The 21,246-nt window shown below is 39.5% G+C and overlaps 3 protein-coding genes across 4 annotated transcripts in view; 1 reads left to right on the forward strand and 2 right to left on the reverse strand.

Annotated features, from left to right (window-relative positions):
• Positions 1 to 81: 81 nt before the first annotated feature.
• si:ch211-195b21.5 (uncharacterized) lies at positions 82 to 7,105 on the reverse strand. The gene is made up of 8 exons (XM_066670957.1): positions 6,491 to 7,105; positions 6,113 to 6,198; positions 5,305 to 5,863; positions 4,412 to 5,063; positions 4,221 to 4,294; positions 2,040 to 2,133; positions 1,636 to 1,754; positions 82 to 915 (listed from the first exon to the last, which is right to left on the reverse strand). The coding sequence occupies exons 1-8, from the start codon at positions 6,725 to 6,727 to the stop codon at positions 517 to 519; spliced, it is 2,220 nt and encodes a 739-aa protein (XP_066527054.1). The 5' UTR covers positions 6,728 to 7,105; the 3' UTR covers positions 82 to 516.
• Positions 7,106 to 7,469: 364 nt separating this feature from the next.
• On the forward strand, positions 7,470 to 14,249 carry fam98a (family with sequence similarity 98 member A). Of its 2 annotated transcripts, none has more exons than XM_066681838.1 (9): positions 7,470 to 7,610; positions 7,719 to 7,894; positions 9,115 to 9,263; positions 9,771 to 9,905; positions 10,445 to 10,641; positions 10,734 to 10,814; positions 11,317 to 11,433; positions 12,133 to 12,300; positions 12,851 to 14,249. In XM_066681838.1, exons 2-9 carry the CDS (start codon positions 7,857 to 7,859, stop codon positions 13,535 to 13,537), a joined length of 1,572 nt encoding a protein of 523 aa, XP_066537935.1. In that variant the 5' UTR covers positions 7,470 to 7,610; positions 7,719 to 7,856; the 3' UTR covers positions 13,538 to 14,249. The 2 variants fall into 2 exon arrangements, with proteins under 2 accessions (XP_066537935.1, XP_066537943.1); XM_066681846.1 differs by having other exon boundaries at positions 7,476 to 7,610; positions 7,836 to 7,894.
• Positions 14,250 to 15,226: 977 nt separating this feature from the next.
• rasgrp3 (RAS guanyl releasing protein 3 (calcium and DAG-regulated)) overlaps positions 15,227 to 21,246 on the reverse strand; it is a 52,880-nt gene continuing 46,860 nt past the window's right edge. Inside the window, exon 17 of the mRNA XM_066681871.1 lies at positions 15,227 to 19,862. Within this exon, the coding sequence (XP_066537968.1) occupies positions 19,854 to 19,862 (9 nt within the window). The 3' untranslated portion in view covers positions 15,227 to 19,853. The remainder of the gene's footprint in view (positions 19,863 to 21,246) is intronic.

Consider the following 21,246-nt stretch of genomic DNA (forward strand, 5'->3'; position numbering starts at 1 on the left):
ATGTCGTCTTTTTTTAAACTAAAACAAGTCAAACTTGATCAAAATCAGAGTTCAGCAAAGTTGGTCATTTCAGGGTTAAATTTCTTTATGGCTGTGGTTAAAACAGTAAGTGGGAAACCACACACAAAACTGTATGTAACCGCAAAACATTTATTTTACAAAGGAAAAGGGTCCTAAGGGAACAGTGACCTTGATAGATCTGAAATAACAGTGAAAATTAAATTTACAGGAGTGTGTCAAAATCTTGACTGAATACTTCTGGGAGCAGTATATTCACTGCATCAACAACCTGTCATTCTGGTTTCTTTTTGAAAGGAACACAGTGAGTGGAGAGCTTAGGAATACATTTCAGGAGGTACTTGCTGACCTGACGGGATTTTTTTTTTTTTAACAAAAAAAAAAAAACAAAAAAAACATTCCTGATGAATTTCCTGGCCAACAACGATAGACAAAAGCAGAGGACTGGCTAGAGATGAACATTCTTTATCAAAATAACCAAGCTAAGAAGAGATCAGATTACTCCACTGCATCCTTCTTCTCTTTTTTCTTCTTCTTCTTCTCCTTCTTCTCTTTCTTTTGTTTCTTCTTCTCTTTCTTTTTTTTCTTCTGACTCTTTGGTGATCCTGCCTCCTTTTCTTTGTCTGCACTCTCTTTCTTCTCGTCCTTTTTGTGCTTGTCATGGTCTGTTCCGTGAGAGGAAGAAGAGTGTGGGCTCTTCTCATCCCTTGTTCTTTTCCTTTCGGGGCTGCGTTCACGGAAATCTTGGTAGATCCTTGACGCTGCTGACCGTTTGTCTTGGATTGGTAGCCTCTCTCTCTCCCCTTCTCTTTCTCTGTGGTCAGACGAATGTGACCTTTGCTGATGTTCTCCATATTTCTTGGTTTCTTTATGACTCTCATGATCTAGTGTAGACTTCTAGAGTTAATGGGGAAAATTAAATAAAAATTGAGTGAAGGCCTACAGCAGGCCACCAAGGTACATCAATCTTTCATGACAACTGACATAACCTACAAATATTCTAAGGTTTATTTCAACAATCATCAGTATTCAAAGGCTGTTTTCTCAAATTCATTCTAGTAACTTAGACATTTCATGGTTTATTTCAACAAGCATCAGGTGTCATAAGTTACTAGAATGAATTTGAGAAAACAGCCTTTGAATACTGATGCTTGTTGAAATAAACCATGAAATGTCTGAGTGTGGGGAACTGAAGTTCTCTCTGGTTTGGTAACATTCAGAAGATCAGAGTGTTTAAAAGTGGAATGGTGTGTTTACAGAAAAAAATGACTGTTGCTTGTTTGTGACTAAAATTTAACGTGCCTGTACATTTTGATTCACTGTTTTAGTTTTGTAGCACTTTCACGCTGTGTTTACTTTCATGCAGTTAGCAGTCTCCCAAATTTAAAGTGGGAGGCTTTCATGCTTTTCAACATATGGAGGTCTCTCTTTGCCATTTCTCTACCATGAGCAGACAGCGATGAAGCCTAGCATGTTTAACCAAACCACTTTTTTTTTGTTTTTTATTTTACTTATTTACTGACACTAGGGTTTCGTAAACACATTAGACCGGTTTCCAGCACACAAACAGACCAGAGAGTAGGGATGTAAAGTGCCGGTATTCCTCTCAAATGATACCTTTTGTGTGTTGTTGCTTTTATGGCAGGAACTGTGGCTCTCAGCACTGTTCAGATCCCCAAAGAACTCCTCACATCGCTGGCAAAAGAATCCTATTACTGGGATCAAATCTCCAGATCCTGCAAATAGAGGGAAAACAGATGTTACAAAGCTCCACTCTCAGCCTTTTCCTGATGTTGAAATATTAATAAACTGTACTTAAAGAGCACGCCACTGGTGATTGAAAGTAAAACTCGCCTTTGTCCTATACTCATTGGATGTATCCATAACTCATCCCCTGCAGTCAGCAGTCTCTGAATGCATGTCTAAATTCCCCACCCAAAATTATATCAAAATGAAGAGCAGAATAGACTGCTAACGTTGCTCTTTAATTGCTAATAAAAAAAAGGAACAAGAAAACAAACCCTCCTGCTTCAGTAGCCCCTCCAGCTCCTTCACCAGATACTCCTTCCTCTTCATCTGGATCTGTTTCTCTCTCCTCTCCTTCTCATCTCTTCTCTAAATTTGTAAACAAAAAAAAATTATTCAACAGGAATCAATGCAGTCACTAAATCCTTATTCAACTTTTGTTGATCCCCAGTTTGCAGAATATTCTCCCGAGTTATTAGTGGTCTTTACTTCCAGCCTTTCACTGACTCTGCCCCAATCACACACCGGTGCCACCAGCCTGGGCTTCCCATGAGACACAAGGCCAGCCCAAGGCTTCTTTTCAAGCTGCCACTGATTTAACACCACTGAAGAGTTTAGAACATTGAAGACAAATGCAAACTGTCCACCTGAAAATGCCCATGCTAGCCGGCTTTGTACAACTAAAGCCCAATTTATACATCTACGTCAAACCTAGTCCTACTTTGACGTGCACCTCTCAAGAAATTTAACTACACATCACATTTGACACAGACCACAGAGACTGGGATTGGTCAGTAGTTGGACACATTTTTTAAGCTGAACTAAAGAAGTACAGTAACATTAACTCTTATCCTCCACACTTCAGAGACTGCAGACAGAAACAAATTAAATGCAGGGGATTTCCTCAGACATGAAGTGAAGGTCAGGGATGGATAAAAAAAAAAAAGCTGAACACAGGAAAAATACTCTGAAAGTCTCTGAAAGAAAAAAAAAAACTTGCAAAGAGAAACTAACTACTAAAAAAAGTGCCAGCTTATTTTTTTCCTAGCACCTCTTATAAACTATGCTCTGTCACAAACAATGGCCTGCTCTGTAAAACGTGAACTTTAAAGAAAAGTAATTCTACTACACAACTCCATTGTGCACTACATAGTATAAAGAAAGATGTTTGTGATTCTGCTAGTGTAGACACCAACGCTGAATAATAACGATCACAATGGGCTAGGGCTCTTCTGTAGCCAGCGACATAGGCTCTGTGTCAATTCAACACAGAAGTATAAACCAGCCTTAAGGCACCACAAGGATATATATGATTTCCACAATGCAGAGAACATGAATGGAATCATGGAATTGAGGAGTAAAATATTTCCGATATAAAGATGGAAATGCAGAGAATTTAAAAAACACACACATGTTCAATCCAGCACCACTAGTTTGGAGTGATGTGATAGTGTGATGTGCTGTTAGCCCCTTTAGCATTATAAATAAGTATAAGTCTGCTGTGCTGCCTTCTATGCTTCTGCTTATATCTGCATGCTCATTGCATGCGTTCTCTGCTTTGAGAAGAGGCTGTGGTCAGCTGCTGGCCTCCGAGTTTAATAATAACCAGCGTGTGATCACCAGTTACTGATAACAAATAATGTCTTCTGGTTTTGTTGATTTCTCCTAACATGGTGCGTGTCAGTCTATCAGAAGATGTCCCCAGTGTTAAAGCAGACAGGGTAAAATGAAAATGTATTAAATAAATGTCAAAAAATGCTCCTATGTTGGGCATTTTGATAGATTAATTCCCTCCATTAGAATAACACGTGGCAATTTTGATTCACCACACAAACTTTCAGAACACTAGACGAAAGGTAGATTTATATCTTATACTTCACTATAAATGCTGAATCAACATTAAAAACTTCAGAACCTTGATGTACACATGCACAGAACCTCTGGGAGGACCATTCAATGGATAGGATTAAATTAAAAAAAAAACTTGTTGCATACAATATTTGGCTCGCATATAATGGTCGCACAGTTTGAAATGAATTAATTCATTAATTTTCTGTAACTGCTTATGTCCAGTTCAATGTCACGGTGGGTCCGGAGCCTACACTGGAAGGGGGCAGTCTATTGCGTGGTGACACACACACAGACAAATGGACACATTTGGAGGAGCCAATCCAACTACCAATGTGTGTTTTTGGACCATGGGAGGAAACCCATGCAGACAGGGGGAGAACACAACAAACTCCCTGTGTCTGCAGGGAGGCAGGGATCAAACTCACAAACCCTGGACAATAGAGCTGTGTGACAGCGACACTAACTGTTATGCCACCATGCAGCCCTTACTGCTAGATTATAGCAGCAAACCCAAATGTTGAAAAAACTAAATCCCTTTTACAGGGCCCTAGAAAACTAATATACTCTAGGTAAGAAACATGTTATTTTACTGTTAACAGCTCTACCTTTTCCTTGTTATCATCTCTGTGAGAATGACTGCTTCCAGAACGATTGCTCCGACTGTCGTCAGGCTTGTGTGCTGAAGAACAAGAAAGAATTCATTGAAATTATTGAAAAATATTTGTATGTAAACAAAACGTGGAGTGCACTGAGAGATTGTTGTTTTATATATAATGATTAGGCTATTTCACAATACCTTTAGACAAAGCCTGCAGAGCTTCCAAAGCTGGTTTAATCAGCGTGAGTCCTGCAGCTGGAGAAGTTCCTCTCTGCTCCATCTGCTTCTGCTTCAGACGAGCCACTATCTTGCTTATATCCGTCATGCCAGGATTTAAACCGATGGTCTTTAGCAGGTTTTTGACCTTTTCATAGTCCTCTGTGCTGACCTTGGTGGTGTCTGTGGTCAGGGGCTGTTGGCTTGGGACAGTTTGAACTTTAGGCTCCAGAAGCCCAGATGTCTGGGTCCGAAATGACTTGTTGAGATATGGGGACTCTGCTGAAGAGACCCTTATGTCCACAGGAGACTGAGAAAGTTTGGTTTGGGCCAGAGGAACGGTCACAGCCTGAGGCTTGGTCCGCTCCTCTTCCTCTCCATAAAGGAACTCCTCCTCATCCTCAATGCTCTGGAATACAGGCTTGACCTCCACCTGCAAACTGGGACCCTCCCAGGATAAAATCCGTGGAAAAGAACCAGCTCCCTCTCCAACCCGCTCGTGGGGAAGCAGACCCCCCTGGTGGAACCCAGTCTGTGTTTCAGTTTCATAAAACATCTGTGAGACATTTGGAAGCTTATGAAAGTCTTCCGTCACAGGATAGCTCCCCTGCATTATTCTTGTTTCATCCAGGTCCTGTTCAAATTTAAGAAGCAATTAAATGAAAAAGTAAACAGTCTACTTTAGCGCCTAAGACACCAAAAATATTCATTAAACCAATCAAATAGTAAATGACCAATTAACTATAGCCTAGGTATCAGAATGTATCTCCTGCAACATTTAAGGTGCATTAATTCTGAATGTTGTTTCAGGCAAGAATGTAAATTGTGCTGTGAACTAAAAGACGGCAATCTTTGTGTGTGTGAAACACCTGTACCTGGTTCCTCAGAAGGGCACCTTTAACAACTGAGAGGTGTTTCTCCAGTTCTTTGCTCTGGAGAATCTGCTTTAATCCCTGGAACAGGTCCGGTGCTGCTGTATCCGGTGGACTCACTCTGTTGCTGCTGCTGGGGTCCCCGGAGGTCCACTGCGAGTCTTTAGAGTCTAGTCTTGGTTGGCTCTTGCTCCTTGTCACAGTTTTTCCATGACTGTGACTACGGCTGCGAGCTCGGCTCTTGGCTCTCGTTCGGCTTTTCCCATGACTTCTGCTCCTGCTGCGAGCTCGGCTCTTCCCCCGGCTCTTCGCTCGGCTTCTCCCTCGGCTGTGGCTCCTGTTGCGACTCCTCCCTCTGCTGCGGCTGCGACTGCGATGTCTGCTCTTGCTTCGAGCTCGACTCCTAGCCCTGCTCTTGCTCCTGTTGCTCGAGTGTTTCTCAGAGCTGTGACTTCCAGTCTCCTCATCCTGATTGCTTCTCCTTGCCTTTTCCCCACACTGACCAGAAAGCTCTAGCTGGTCCTGTGCTTCCAGAATTCGCAGGAATTCTTCTGCTTTTTTCCTGGGAAGAAGATCACAAGAGACTGAATCTCAACTTGTCAGGTAAAAAAGCTCCTCATCTCATCTGCATTCACTGGTAGACAAAAAAGGGAAGCACTAGACATCTGTGGTCACTTTATTTTTCATCAGGGTTCTACCTCAGAGCAAATGTCAAAATATTAAAAAGACCCTGTAAAAGGCTAATCCGATTATGAAATGTGATTAATAATTTGATTGAACGATGAACAGGTTTACATCACTGGTCGTTTACCTCACTTCCAGACTCTGTAGATCTGTTTGTTGAGCTGTCCATCCCTGGGGCGGCTGGCTGTGCTGAAACTGACTTGGAGGAGGTACCTGTCAGAACAACATCACAGACACACCGCGGTCAGTGCTCATTGTAAACCCGAGGTCTGAACACTGCACGTATTCCATTTTTTTGTCACTTGAGACGGTTTCTCGTAGGACTGACGTACTACTTTTCCTTGAGAAGGTCTCTGTTGTAAGACTGAGAATCACAACTATGACTTACTAGTCATTACTGTTTTTAAATGGAGGAAACTGCTTGCAGTCTTTAGGAAAGTTTAACAGCAAAGAAGGCAGTGACTCTCACAATAAGTTGAAAAACCTCCTTAAACTGGTTGTTTACCTCGTAGTACGGCTCTCTGCTGCTGAAGCCTTCCGGAGCGGGGCCACGAAACTGATGAAGAACGGGGGGAGGCTCCGAGATCGGTGTAGGGTACGACAGAAGACCGCGGTACGGAGGCGGGAAACACGGCCTGGGGAACGGGTCTGAAAACGGAGGACCACTGACGGGAGGAGGTCCGTATGCACCCCTGTTCAGAGGAGCCCGGCGATAGTCTGCCTTAGACGGCCCTCGGTACATTTTAGCTTCCTTGGCTTTAGTTGAGCTGAGTCTAGCTAGCCACCTCCTTTTGTTTCCGCAAGAGCAACACGCATACAAACATCACTCAGTGATATGAGAGGGCGGTTACCTCTCCCTCACCGATGGCAGTAAAGCTTCTTTTATCTTAACGATAAACAGCCATTCAGTTCCCAAACCCTTTCAAAAATGCATTTCTCTCATGTGTGTCTGCAGAGCCGAAATTCAGGCCCGATCTTAAACTCCTTCATTCGCACTACCAAGTGCACTGAGTAGGGCACGAAGTAAAGGCTTCTTGGGCTGAGTCCCAAATTGCCTCGATGTTCCAGAAGACATCCATTCAGTCATTCATTCATTATCTGTAACCCTTATCCAGTTCAGGGTCGCGGTGGGTCCAGAGCCGACCTGGAGTCATTGGGCGCAAGGCGGGAACTCACCCTGGAGGGGGCGCCCCGAACACATCCAGAGTTCCAGAGTTTTTTTTCTCTTGAAAACAACAATACAATTTCACAAAATCATCCGCGTTTCGCATTTGTCCCTTATACGTGCAGTGAAATATTCTTATTTCCAAAAGTTTCTGACTTGTTTCCTCAGAATGTATTTATTTTATTCACAAAATCTATTTATTTCATTAAAAATTTTAAATGTAAACCTATCACAGTATATGTACATAATATTAAAGGTGTTCATTTGTTTGTTTGTGACAAGGTTGAATATAACAGGGGGTATGTACATTGCAGTGCGAGGAGGGAGAAGGGAGACATTTGAGACTGAGCCGAAGGGAACTACAAGTGCAGAAGGAAGCATTTTGATATTGGAACACTCCCACAGTCAAAGCCAGGCGACTGGGCGTTGATGCTGCCTGCCTTATATTGATTGGGTTTGTGTAAGTACTGATTCTTAAAAAGTATTGAGCAAAAATTCCTAAAGCATCGGTAAAATATAAGGCCTGTTAAAAGAAAATTTTATTAATTCTGTGATTCATTTTCTGTAGGTGCAAATCCGGCATGTATCTGGTCAGGTGTTAGGTCCTGGACGTGCCAACCCAGCGGCAGTGTCTCCATTTCTGTCAAAAAGAGTTTAACAGCTGATTTTTTTTGTTGTTTAACAGAAAACACTGTTTTTTCGACTGATGGAAGCCGATATTCTTGATTCTCTAGAGGACCTCGGGTGAGTCAGATATTGAATATAGCGGCATGTATCGCAATTTTGTAAAAAAATCAGATTTCACAGATATTCTTGCTCGATTTGTCCGTTCCACCTTAAAATAGCGATGCGTTTCACGCAGCGGCGGTAGCATTTAAGGTGGTACCTCGCAATAATTGGCGTAATATTTAAAGGCCCATTTTTAAACAGGTTTTTAAGCTAAATTTATATGGCTGTTTTGTAGTAAATATTTGTGGAATAGTTCCGAATGCATTTATTGGTGATATTTTATTAATGTTACCAATTAATCAGGTTGGGTCCTTACTTGAATTTTGAGGACCTCCTTAAAAAGCACAGTGTCAGTTCTAGAACCGCCACATCATTTAAGGTGGAATGGTGAGTTGGACTGAGAAGCTGACGCATTTGAATGGGGACGTATTTAAATGTGTCGAGGTGTGGTGAGTCAGCAGTATGATGTGTGTATGTATAATTGCAATGTTGATATTTATACTCTTTGTATTGCTGTAGACCTTTTAATCCGTAGATTGAATACTGCAACGAGCCTATAGAGAGGGTCTGTTCGTCTCTCACATGCTGCTCTGCTTGCAGAGAAATGCATTAACATTCCCATAATTGGAAGCCTATAGGCTGGACCTAGTGCAGCTCTATAAGGGGCTCCAGAGGAAGTTATTTCTCTCCTGTGAAGGAACGATGTACAATTTATGTGCAGGTTTTCTTATAGATTGTGACTACAGTTTTTATTCAGATTTACTTTTTTAGATTTACCCTTTTACATGTATTTGTCCTGTATTTTTTTACAGATTGTTGACTATTTTTTTATTGTATTTTACTTTTATTTTTGTATAAATGTACTAGTTTCCATTATTTAATAGGGAAAAAAATATTTTTTAAAGAACAATATATTTAATTCTGATTTGTATAAAGAAAGTAATTTAACAAATATCTACAACAAAAGTAAAGTGCTGAAAATGTAGATTCAATTTAGCACTTCAAAAATGTAATTACTTCAAATGTTATTTGCTTGTGTGATTAAATATTTGTTCATTCTTTTTCTGTAATCACTTCCTAATCAAGGTTGCAGTGTCAAGATCGTACCTGGATCTTTGAACACAAGGCAATCAAAATTCCCTCAGACACACTGATGTCGTGATATTTCTTAGCATTTCAGTATATGATGTCTTTTCGGGCCACAGAAACTTTTGAATTTGATTTATTGTTTGCAGGTATCAGGGTCCCATTCTAGAAGATGGAGCTCTGCAGGTGGCACTCAAAGATGGCGCTGCTTCTCCTGAATTCACAAAGCTGTGCTCCTGGCTTGTCTCAGAGCTCAGACTCTACACCCGACTAGAGGAAAATGTACACGCTACCAACTGTGAGAATTTATTTGAATTGAAATTTGTAATTTTTGACATTCTATTCTCTTACTAACAATAACCCGGAGAGCTTCCCTTTTAAGGTGGATGTGCATTATTTGCTGCAATAACAGTCTCCATTATTTTAGAAAGGTTATTCACTAGATGTTAGAACATTGCTGTGAGGATTTGATTGCATTCAAAAAGTAGAGCATTAACGAAACCATGTAGTTATGTTGGATGTTTAGTTCTGGAGCTCTAGTCGATACTAATGTAATCGAATGCAGCTTCATGACTCCAGAGAACATGGGCGCACTGCTTGGTTTTTATTTGTGCATTGTAACATGATGTGATAATCTATTGTAAAGGGAAGTTTCACTGCAAATATTAACCACAATATATGAGAAGGTGAATGTGCGCTACTGCTAAAGAGCTGTGGATCACTGATTTCTATAAAGTAGGGTTCTGCATTGGTAAGTTTATTATTGTCCTGTGTGTGTTTGTGTGTGTTCGGGCATTCTCTGTAGGTCCAAGTGAGGCAGAGGGTTTCCAGTTGGAAATGAGTGGCCTCCTAAATGAATTGGCCTGTCCCTACTCATCTCTCACCTCTGGCGATGTAACGTGTCGCCTGCTCAATGCCAACAACTGCCAGCTACTGCTCAGTGCGTAACATACACCTCACTTTTAATTTTGTTGTTTCATTTTAATCAAATAATTACAGTAATGTATAGAGTACATTATCATTCCCACAGTCTAAAGACCCTGACAACATAAGGTGGTCATCCAAGGAAATGAATTTAATTTTGTAACAAAACTGAATTAAGCTTCTAATTTGGTTTGCCATTCCACCTTAAATTGTACAACAGGTGCATTCAAGTGCCTAAGCATCTTAAGAACTTCACATGGTTTGAGATAAGTGTGATGGTTTAGGTACACAGCCTACATAACACTAACTAAGATTAAGCTTTTATTGTTTATGAACTGCATTATCTACACGTCCACTTCTAAAGACCCAAAGTTTAGATATCAAACATGTCTTGGTTGATTGATTACGTACTCTTGGGTGCAAATGAAAAATTCAAGATAGGCACTGATATTTAGTCTTAAAGAGTTTGGGGTAAGGAGGAAAAACTGAAAGCGCTTGATTTTGGGCAGATCCTTGAATTAGAAAATATCTGAAATATGTTTTTCTTGGCTTTAGCATTTCTAATTTCGGAGCTGGAGGCATCCAGGATGGTCTTGGTGAACAGCCCCCGGAAGAAAGCGCAGGACTCTGGAGGTAGCACAGGGGGCAGTGAGCTCTTTTTGGAGCTAAAGGGCATTTGCATGGCTCTGGGCATGTCCAAACCTCCAGCCAATATTACCATGTTCCAGTTCTTTAGTGGCATCGAAAAGAAAGTAAGTGCCTACAAACATTTGTAAAACAGTCAGTGTGGGATGAATATCTATAATCTATTATTCATATTCTTGAATTCAATTCTTTATTTCAGCTGAAGGAGGTTTTATCTAAAGTCTCACCCACTCATGTTGGGGGACCTCTTCTGAAAATAACACTTGGCCCACTGCATTGGGTGAGTTATTTGTTATAAATGCATATCACGGTGCATTCTGGTCCATATCAAATGATGTTCTTCCTTAAAAGTGCAATCAGATATTTTAATCATGAGAAATTTGCAAACAATCTCCATGATTATGATCATTATTTTTTTGCTTTTTTTTCTGTAAAATACAACTAGCATATTATGAAGAATCAAATTGTTTATAGTCTCTGAAGGAAACAGCTAATGTGCCATAGAAATAGATCTCAAATTTGGGCATTCATACTTTAAATAGGTATGTTATACGATCACTATATGTCCGTATAACTGCAGTTTCAATATGGGAAGAATCATCAAAGGAACTAACCAATTACATCTTTAACGGCATATAATTATTTTAATTCTATTTTACTTGTATTTCAGTACATTTGGTTTTATTAACAAGGCGACTCAAAATCTAAAATGTGCTTCATAAGCTTTAGTCCTACTTTTATTGTGTTTTCTGATTGTCTGATTCTGTTGTGCAAACTTCCAGGAGAAAATAGAAGCTATAAACCAATCTCTTGTAAATGAGTATGAAGTCCGGAGAAAAATGTTGTTGAAGCGTCTGGACGTGACAGTCCAGTCCTTTGGCTGGTCAGACCGAGCTAAGGTGAGACAACTTACCTCTCTATGTGTTAGGAAATAAATGCAGTATGTTTGAAATAATTAATGAAATTTTCTGACCAGAGAATATTTTTTAGTTGAAATACACGTAGTGATGCACTGTGATGAATATCATGGGCAATATTTAATTCAGGACACTGAAATGAATTTCAGAATGTAGTCTGTGTAAATTGAAAAAAAGCTGGCTCATATTAGTAACTGTCCGAAGAAAAAAAAAACGTCTCTATTTATGTTATGATTTTTGGACCAAGTGAAATGCTCAAATAATATATAAAATCTTTTTACATTGACTTCCATTGAAAGTTAAGAAGGTTTTTTTTTTCTTCCTCTTATATAGTTACTGTTTTAGAGAAACGTGTGTATAATTAATTAATAAATAAAAAATAAACTCATTCAATTAATTAACAATTTCACTTGGTGGTTGATCATTCAAGGCAAGGATATTCCACTATTGTTACATTGAGTGATTAGATATTAGTGTTTAAAAAGAGAGAATATGTTCAGGACAGTGTGCCTCTAAAACCAAATCCGTGAAACACTGATGTAGATAACATGCTAAACTTGTGGGGCGGGATGATTCAGTGTTGCCATTTATTTCTGTTTTTTCATTCTACACTTTAACGTGTTACATTCCGTGTTTTCTTCTAGAACTACTTGTTACATTCATCTTTCTCTATTTCGGCAGACTCAGAGTGAGAAGCTGGCAAAAGTGTACCAGCCCCTTCGCTCAACTTTTAGCTTTAAGGGTAAAGTTTCCGTGGCCTACCTGCTGGCAGCCAGAGAAGATTTATCAAAAATACTCCGGACAAGCAGTGGTCACACCAGAGAAAAGACAGCATGTGCCATTAATAAGGTAAAATTACATTCAGTGTTGTTGCAGCTAACATTTATTTATGATGCACCACAAAATATCTGTAAAGTGTGGTAGCTTTCCCAAGGTTGTCATAACCATAGGGAGAATGTAATTACTCAAATGACAGAAATTGCATATTAGAGTACAACAAAGTGGCAACCTGTCGGTCTAGATGCTTTACAAATATTCGTTTGTTAATATTGCTGCTAAATAAGAGTAATAATATTACTAACTTACTTATAAGCATACCTATATCTTAAAAGCATACAAAACAGTAACTTTGCTTGCAGTCGGGACTGGTTCACAGTACCACATGGGTTCCCCCTGTATGTTGGGTGTTGTATAAGGAGAACATTGATGAACAGTAATACAAAGAAGTTTATGTTGAAAAAAAAAAATCTGTTCAAGTTTCTTCTTCTGAAAGTGGCAGTATACTTTATTGCAACAATTAACATACATTTATGTGGACATTTCTTTTGTGAATATATATTCAAATATAGACATGATACATGTTTAAAAATGATTTCAAATATATCTCACTTTCCCGCAGGTGCTGATGGGTCGTGTTCCAGACCGAGGGGGCCGCCCCAACGAGATTGAGCCCCCACCTCCAGAGATGCCTACCTGGCAGAAACGGCAGGATGGACCCCAGGGGGGAGGAGGAGGAGGGCAGCATTATGGTGGTGGAGGAAGAGGAGGAGGAGGAGGAGGAGGGAGGGGTGGCTATGAGCAGCAGCAGGGGGGCAGGGGATCGGGCAGAGGAGAAAGGGGGGGTAAAGTACAAGGAGGGTGGTCAGATAGCTCAGGTGGAAGTGGGGGCTATCATGGTCATTATCAGGATGGAGGAGGATATCAGGGAGGAAGAGGAGGGTATCAACAGGGACAGGGGTATTATCAAGGAGGGTATCAAGGGGGTCAGCAAGGGTCAGGGTACCAGGGAGGAGGTTACCAAGGTGGGGGTGGGCATCAGGGAACAGGGGGAGGCTACCAGCACCAACACCAACATCAACACCAACAAGATGGCCACTATCAGGATGGAGGAAGGCAGCAGGATAGAGGTGGAAGAGGTGGCCGTGGAGGGAGAGGCAGAGGTGGTAGAGGAGGACAAGGAGGAGGATGGGGAGGAAGAGGAGGGCAGAACTTTAACCAAGGAGGTCAGTTTGAGCAGTACTTCCAGCAAGGAGGACACCAATACTCCCAAGCAGGCTTCAGCCAGGGCAGACATTACACCAGCTGAGGGCCTGCCACCTCTAGTACGGGTTCTAGTGGTCCGAGATGGTCATCAGGAGAGAGAAAGAAGCCTAGAGAGATCCAGGTCAGTGCAGTTACAGACCGTCTTCTCCTCAGGAAAGACCTCGTTGAGATTCTGAATGAACACTGTATGCTTTCTTGCATGCATTTGGTTGCCAACAAGCTCCTGTTTGTATTAGACCTTCCCCAGAAGCCAAGCACACTCTTAAAGAGTGTGTGGCCCACAGTGAGATTCAAACATCGCTGCTGTTAGATCGGCTCAAGCCACTCTGCCCTGATGTATTTTCAGAAAACAAATACGCCTTATAACCTGAGCAAATGTTGAAGATTTCATTGTTAGGTTACAGTTTTTTTATGGCCCAATACAGGTTGATTTTTGGCGTTCTGAGGTAAATTTCGGTCAATCCTTCAAAGTGTTATTCGAAGTGATCAGTACTTGAAACTGAAGATTGTTATGGCTCTGTTTTCTTTTTTAGTTTTTTCTTTTTGTTTGCTTTAAAAGCATTGACTACATTTCTTACAAGATGTGGAAGATGGGGTGAATAGTTCTTGTTTACGAGTGTTATTTATCCATGTGAGTTAGGAATAACGATGACCACATTCAATCTGGCGATGCCAGCACTGCTTCTTGGAGGACTGCGTTCCTTTTGGGGGAAAACGGTTTGATTGTGTATGAATGCTGTGAGCAATAAAGCAGAGTGTGTTAACACAGTCTCAGTGTTTTTCCAAATTTTCTGAATTCCAAAATTTCTGAATTAAGTTCAAAGTAATACCAGTAGCACCACCAGTAATACAGAACACCAGTAGGTACAAAACGTTACATGTGCTATAAGGGTTGAGCAAAATACTACCACCAAATGGAAATACCTACCTTTAGGTTTTATGACTTTTCTCTTTAAATGTTATGTTTGTTCTTTTATTCTAATAATATAATACTTTTACATGGTGTCCACTAGGGGGAGTGACATCAAAACCTACAATGTGAGTCTGAAATCAGAAGCATGCACCAAGCAGCTCTGACTTTAATTCCTAATATTTCCGCAAGGCCTCACATGGGCATGATATGATTTTATCCATTGTGGTTTAATTGTTGGGAAATATATCATCACTGTGTAAAGAAAAACATATTACTCCAAAACTGCAACTTTATCTGAGAGTGAAAACACCATCTTAACTTTCAATGGAAGTCAATGTAATAAGATTTTCTTTCAAGTAATTTTGGAGCATTTCTCTTGGTCCATTCATCATGAAATTTTCACACAATGTGACAGCTGTTGTGGTCAAATGATGTAGTAGACTACAAATCAGCAAAAACAAAGATAAATGTTTTCTTTGTACAGCAACGATATTTTGGTTAATGCTTTTTCAATGACTGCAGCCTCTCACAAACAATTACATAATAGAAGCCATTCTAGAGGAAGTAAAATGGCACTACACGTTTAATGCCATATTATGCAGAAGTAGGAATTTTATACTATAGTGTCTATGGCTCAGAAAATCAGATCACATCTGATTTTGGTGACATTTGTGCATCAGAAAGCAGGGTTTCTCTGATTTTAAACTTGTTTCATCTGTCTGGGCTATACCAGTTACTAATCATAGCCTGTTAAAAGTGTAAATAAATAAAAATAAAAAGACACTACTCAATCAGTTATTTATTTCAGAAATTGCAGTGCAGAATTCATAAAAGTAACGGTGCTACTGAGTGACAGTTTCTGAAAAGCAATGAGCTTTTTTTCACTACAGAACTACCCTGAATTATTCATCAATGTAGTGTAAGTTCCTCAGTGAAGATGAAGTTTAAAAAACAAACAAAAAAAAAATGTTTTCCTACAGCATCAAAAACAAATACAGAAATGCAAAAATTAAACTAAATCTCAAAGCATACATGTATCAGAAATTAATACACAACCGAAAAAAAACTAAGGTGTGTGTGTGTATATATTTATATATACACACACACACATATAATTTTAAATAACAATTAAATTAACCTTTGAAAATAACATAATTCTGTCAGAATAGTTTTTAGAGAAGAGTTTCTTTCATTTTATAAACACTTAAATAATCCTGTCCACAGAATGAAACAATGTCCCTTGCTATCATAGGTTTAATACAATGGGTCAAGCTTGCATCACACACACATATATATATATAAGGCCCTGAGTCATTAATATCAGCCACAATATGGCAAGATATACAAAAAAATGTTAACTTTGAGCCAATTTAGTGCAGAGACTACTCTATTCTACTCTATTCTAAACCACTAGATTTTCAATTTACTGAAAATGCTTCTGAACACAAATCCACTGTGAACACAACACCCTGACTTAAATATGTCCAGTGGAAATTACTTCTGAAATGTCTTTTCTGATAGAAAGCGCTGTGTCAAACTTTGAATGATTAAATTAAATACAAATTCAGTTCACTCAAACTGACCGGTCAGTGATGACAGACATTACAGCAATGACAGTTGCATTAATACTATTAGCTATACAAAAATAATTTAACATACAACAAAAATAAATGACAACACAGAAATGCATCACAGGCTACAACTTATTAGACCATACTTTACTTCATACAAGTCCTTCTTCACAGCCAGTAGACTTTCAAAATCCAAGATCCTAGCCTTGACGTTTCAATGATAATCCACCTTTTTAAAGATTGTGGAACACCTGGATTAAGCTCTAACATTTGAGATTAAGCTCTAGGTGTTCTTTTTATTGAAGCAAACACAAATGCTGTGCTTTTCTAAACCATTGGTTCACAACATTTCCACTTTAAGGTCCAACAACTTTTGCTTATGGGTTACATCTGTAGGACACTTTCAAGACAGTAATAGGGTTAACTAAGCTTGTTTTATAAACGTATTCAGGCAGATTTGTGTCAATTAACCCAAATGTTTTTAAACAAGAAACAAAACCGAGATGAACAAGTGAAAGGTCATAGGGCTGTAGGGACCAGTTTGAAAATTGGTATATATTCATTTTGCAATTTGTGAAACATGTTACAATTCATTTTTATTATTAAATGTATAATTTAGTTGACTCTAATGGCATTGCTTTGGGGCCTGCTAGCTTTTCTTTATGGTTTTGACACAAGAACCACTACATGGTGCTACTGGTTGAGAAATGAGTTTTATCATGTTCTCATTGGTATTGTGTTATTTGCCCATTAACATGCACTTGTTATGAAGTATTCTTTAATCTTAGATGCTGGTCGCAGCGTGAATTTGAAGAGGCCCTACACCATAATGGCACATGCTACACAGTATTTCCTAAAGTTTTTGGCCACTATTTCCAATAACCTACTTTGTCTGTTTCTGTAGGTCTAACATTACTAAGAGTTTGTCTGAGCATGTAACTGATCTGAGGGCAGATGGACTTAGCTCATGACTAGGTTTCTCTGTCCATTGCCTGATGCCTGGCAACACTAACAGGACAAGCATCTGGCTGACCGGAGCAGATGTGAAGAAGAAAGACGAGCGGGATATATACTGTGTAGCGTTGAGCCGAGGTTGCTTAGTAACTCTGATCTCATGGTTGATTTGTTACATTGGCGCTCAGCTCTAGATGGTTAAGAAACATGTTGAGTTTTCAGCACAAAAACTCAATCATCATTTCAAAGCTTTTGTTGCAGATTTGCAGGGTTATCTGAGTTATGATGTGTTCTTACTGTCGTACCAATACCATGTATCTCCAGAAGCGTAACCTAAAATACATGTAATGACCAAACAGCTTTAGGCCATATCAGTTTTCTGTTGGTCATACAAGTATAAAACATTGCAAACGGCAGATAATATTAATAATAATAACAATAATAACCGAAAAGTTTGTGTCTGTTCTTCATGATCAAACCTGGATAATCTGAGCTCTCTATTTCACAACCTTTTTTTCCACTCAAATTCATAATGAACTGCTGCTCAAACATGACTAGTGTTGCGGATTTGGTTCAGTCAATTGTAAATTGACTAATGTCAGCTAATTTACATTATTGCTACACTACACTATAGCAGTATGCCTCTAATATAAATATGACATTGAGAAACTGTAAAAAACATTGGCAGACACCCCTTAAAATGAATGAATTCATTTTAAATTTCACTGATCTTAGACATGATTGCAGACACAGCTTCTATAAAAACTATGAAATAAAACACAATGCTCTGGAGCAGCTGCACATGAACATAAGGTAACCAAGTGCAGTGCGAAATGTGCTCTGATAAAAGGGTTTAAAGTCCCCAGCATTGCCTTTCATTTAATTAGGGGTTCTGGAGTGGGGATAGTCTTCGAGAATTATTCATCCCACACCAGTACCTGCTCCCATGGCTGAATGAAATCAAATCCTCAAAGCAATGTTACATAAACGGTTACAGACAATTAATGATGAAATATTCCAAAAATCTAGTTTTGTAAGCTTTCCCAGAAGAGTGGAGACCTTTACTGCAGCAAGGAGGGGAGAAAATGCTGGATGAGCAGGTGTCCACAAACTTTTGTAACGCAAAGATATGAAAACCTTCGTTATTTTTAAATCAAACTCCCTCTAAAACCTTCATGAAACATTCAAGCACCTGAAATAACTTTCATATAACTTAAGCCCCATGTAGTGTCTATAAAACATACATATTATCACTGTCAGAACAAAACGTTTTATCTCCAAAAGGCAATTTCACAAGAGAGGGTATTAACCATCATAACGCTCAATGCTCAATGGATTATTAAGGGAAAATTGAATTTAAAGGATCAGTCAGTTATTTTCTTCAATAATATGTGGGTAACAAACACAGTGGAACAGTTCATCATATTTTTTCCCAGTTTTGTCCTAAAATTTTTTTTATAATTTTTTAAATAGGTTTTGTTCTGACAGCAAGGAGATTTTAGACAAACCAGTGTATGTAGTCCACTGAAATTAACATTCAGACACAATCTATTCACAAACACAACCAAAATAAACAGGATTTATCTCATACACAGCCTAACTATGCTAAACGTCAATGTGACTTAGATCAAGTGTTCCAAGGAACGTTTGCTTTTCAGGTGATAAATATGCTGTTTTTAAACCAGTGAAGGAGCTTCTCTCTGAATACAACAGTTTTTTGCTCTGAAACATTTGTGAATTATTGTGATTAGTAATGTGATTTAATACACCCCACAATATATAACATTATCTTAAAAAAGAAAAAAAAAATATCTCAGTGGGTCCAGTCCAAAAACATCTCCCTGTGACCAAGTGTGACATACAGTATGAAAAATGTTGGCCCCTTGGTTCTAATGGCATGTACTGTTGGCTTGCTGTTTGTGAGCAAGTCTTCTGCACAGTTCGATGCTGTTTCTTTACTGAATTTAATATACTGTAAAATATACAGACATGTCCTGTCATGGTACATTTTAAATATTTATAAAAGCAGTTGGTATAGCTTCTATTCAGAAGACAAGGATTCAATTCCCAGCTTGAGCAAGAATGCTGTTTTATAACTAAAGGGGTCTTGGAAAGTCTCCAAAACATCTGTAACCCGATTAAAACTAAATTTCTCTGGACCCATATTTAATGGATACATTCAACAAATAAATAGAAATTGCAATTTGTAGTATACTCCTTGTAGAGGATATGTTCAGTTATTTATACCTATAAACAAACCAAATAAGGGTAGAGATATACTTGCTGTTTGGCCACACGTTCATATAGACAGCCGCCTGCGCTGTGAACATAACTTTTCACATACTTGTCTATGTGCTCTGTGTGTAAATAGAGGCATCCACTAGAAGGCAGACCAGAGAAAGACAAAGGTAATTGCAGACATGGCTCAGACACAGCTTTCTTCAAAACTTTCTGCCATTGTGAAGCTATTGATTGCCTGCACTGCCATACTACTACTGCCAAACTTGTAGCGGTTATTTTCTGAGGATGTGCACAACCTACGCACCAAACTGACACATGATAAGTGAGGCAGCCATGAAACGTACGCAAACACGTTGCTGACAGCAACTATAACTCTACCCTAAAATATGCCATTTGACCAAGTGACCTACAACTATCCAAATAAAGTGGGCCCCTTTGCCTCGGTACAGTTTTATTTCTGGGAGGATGCACTAACTCCCATTGCCTCTGGTTCTGTCCCTCAGTTCAGGATTGGGACATCCTGTTGGGAGGGTCTTTGAGGGGTGGGGTGAAAGCCACTATTCTTGGTCAAATTTGGGCCTAAGGCAACCCAGCACTTCCCCCAATGTGGAGAGTTTTTTGGGCCGCAGCAAGGATGGCCTCCAGAGTGGGGTCCTGCTTGGACCCTCTGAGATGGCAAGTCAGCTGATCTGAAAAATGTAAAAGAGACAGGATTTGTTTTTATTAGTTAAAGGAGCAACCAATCATTTTCTATGATGATTCTTGTTCATATTATAAAACCATAATGCTGACCCCTCCCACTCCATGGAGCAAAATCTGGGACAGCTACACAACTTACACTATTACACTAAACCTACACATGTAAAAACACTCAAACATTACAGCATTTACAAAACAAAGACTGGGATTTCTCTAAATACTCTTTTGCTCACAAGGCCTTACCAATGTGCACCACAGTGAGGGAGAGTAATCTAGATGTTTTTGTTTGTGTTGTTTTATTTTTCTGAGAATTTCAGGAAACCTCCTCATATATTGTACAGTAGTACACTTCTAACTTTATCTTGATGAACCTTTAATGAGTTGTGCTTGAACCCAAAACAAGGGCATCTGTCTGGCCTTAAAATAGCCCTTAAGCTTCAAAAAACATCAGCAGCAGGCAGGAGGTGTTCCATATTAACCAGCGAGTGTCTGAGTGCTGTTTCCTCTGAGCTCGGACGGAGATAATCTCCCAGTCAGTGATGAGAATCGGCAGTCAGACGTTTCCAAGGTGATGGGCCCTAGGTGGGGCTTTAATAACACAATGCTCTGGGACCTTGAGAGTATGATGTATTGAAGTGGACTGTGAGTGTTCACAAGAAAAATCCTTTTGATGTCTTCTTTTAACCTTCATCAATCTAAAAGAGGTTTAAAAAAATGTTTCCACCTTCAGTGCCCAAGGTCAGGCTGATGGACTTTGGTTGTAGCGTTACTGGCCAGTTCTAAAGCCGATGGCAAATTTTCCAACATTCTTTGGTGATTTCCCTGCTAGGACACACCTGAGTCAACTCAGCTTTTGGTTATCAGGTTTAGTTGGTGTGTTTAGGCTGGAAATCACCAAACTGTGCTGAACATTCCACACTAGAACTGATGAACGCTGCACACTTATAAAACAGTTACCAGACTGGAATGCTACCAAAAAGAGATCATCTTCTGTAACCAATACATCCTGTCCAGGTTGTTGTGGGTCCAGAGCTAACCTGGAATCACTGACGCACCCCAGACATGGCACCAGTCCATCACAGGGCATCACACACACACTCATTCACTCACAGAGTCATACCAGTGGACACGTTTGTACAACCACCTATTAATATGTATATTGGATTGTTTGGGGAAGCGGTGCACCCGGAAAAAACCCAAACAAACACACCGAGCACCAAGCTCTTGACCCAAGGTGGCGATTTGACCCACAAGCTCAGGACTCTGGAGTTTTGTGGCAGAGTTACCACCCTGCAGTGTCACCCTGCTGCCCCAGATAAAGAAAATCACTGTAAAGCTAAATATTTAATTTGGAATTCATTTATGTAAGCTGTA

Source organism: Hoplias malabaricus, chromosome 1, assembly GCF_029633855.1.
Source record: "Hoplias malabaricus isolate fHopMal1 chromosome 1, fHopMal1.hap1, whole genome shotgun sequence".
Classification (NCBI taxonomy): domain Eukaryota; kingdom Metazoa; phylum Chordata; class Actinopteri; order Characiformes; family Erythrinidae; genus Hoplias; species Hoplias malabaricus.

What these genes read in the sequence shown, in the direction of transcription:
- si:ch211-195b21.5 (XM_066670957.1), bottom strand. Translation starts at nt 6,727, where the DNA reads ATGTACCGAGGGCCGTCTAAGGCAGACTATCGCCGGGCTCCTCTGAAC. An exon ending in GCAGAGAGCCGTACTACGAG is followed by an intron (nt 6,199 to 6,490) that starts GTAAACAACCAG and finishes TTGTTCTGACAG; the next exon opens with GTACCTCCTCCAAGTCAGTT. An exon ending in GAGATGATAACAAGGAAAAG is followed by an intron (nt 2,134 to 4,220) that starts GTAGAGCTGTTA and finishes TTACAAATTTAG; the next exon opens with AGAAGAGATGAGAAGGAGAG.
- fam98a (XM_066681838.1), top strand. Translation starts at nt 7,857, where the DNA reads ATGGAAGCCGATATTCTTGATTCTCTAGAGGACCTCGG. An exon ending in GATTCTCTAGAGGACCTCGG is followed by an intron (nt 7,895 to 9,114) that starts GTGAGTCAGATA and finishes TATTGTTTGCAG; the next exon opens with GTATCAGGGTCCCATTCTAG. An exon ending in CACTTGGCCCACTGCATTGG is followed by an intron (nt 10,815 to 11,316) that starts GTGAGTTATTTG and finishes GCAAACTTCCAG; the next exon opens with GAGAAAATAGAAGCTATAAA.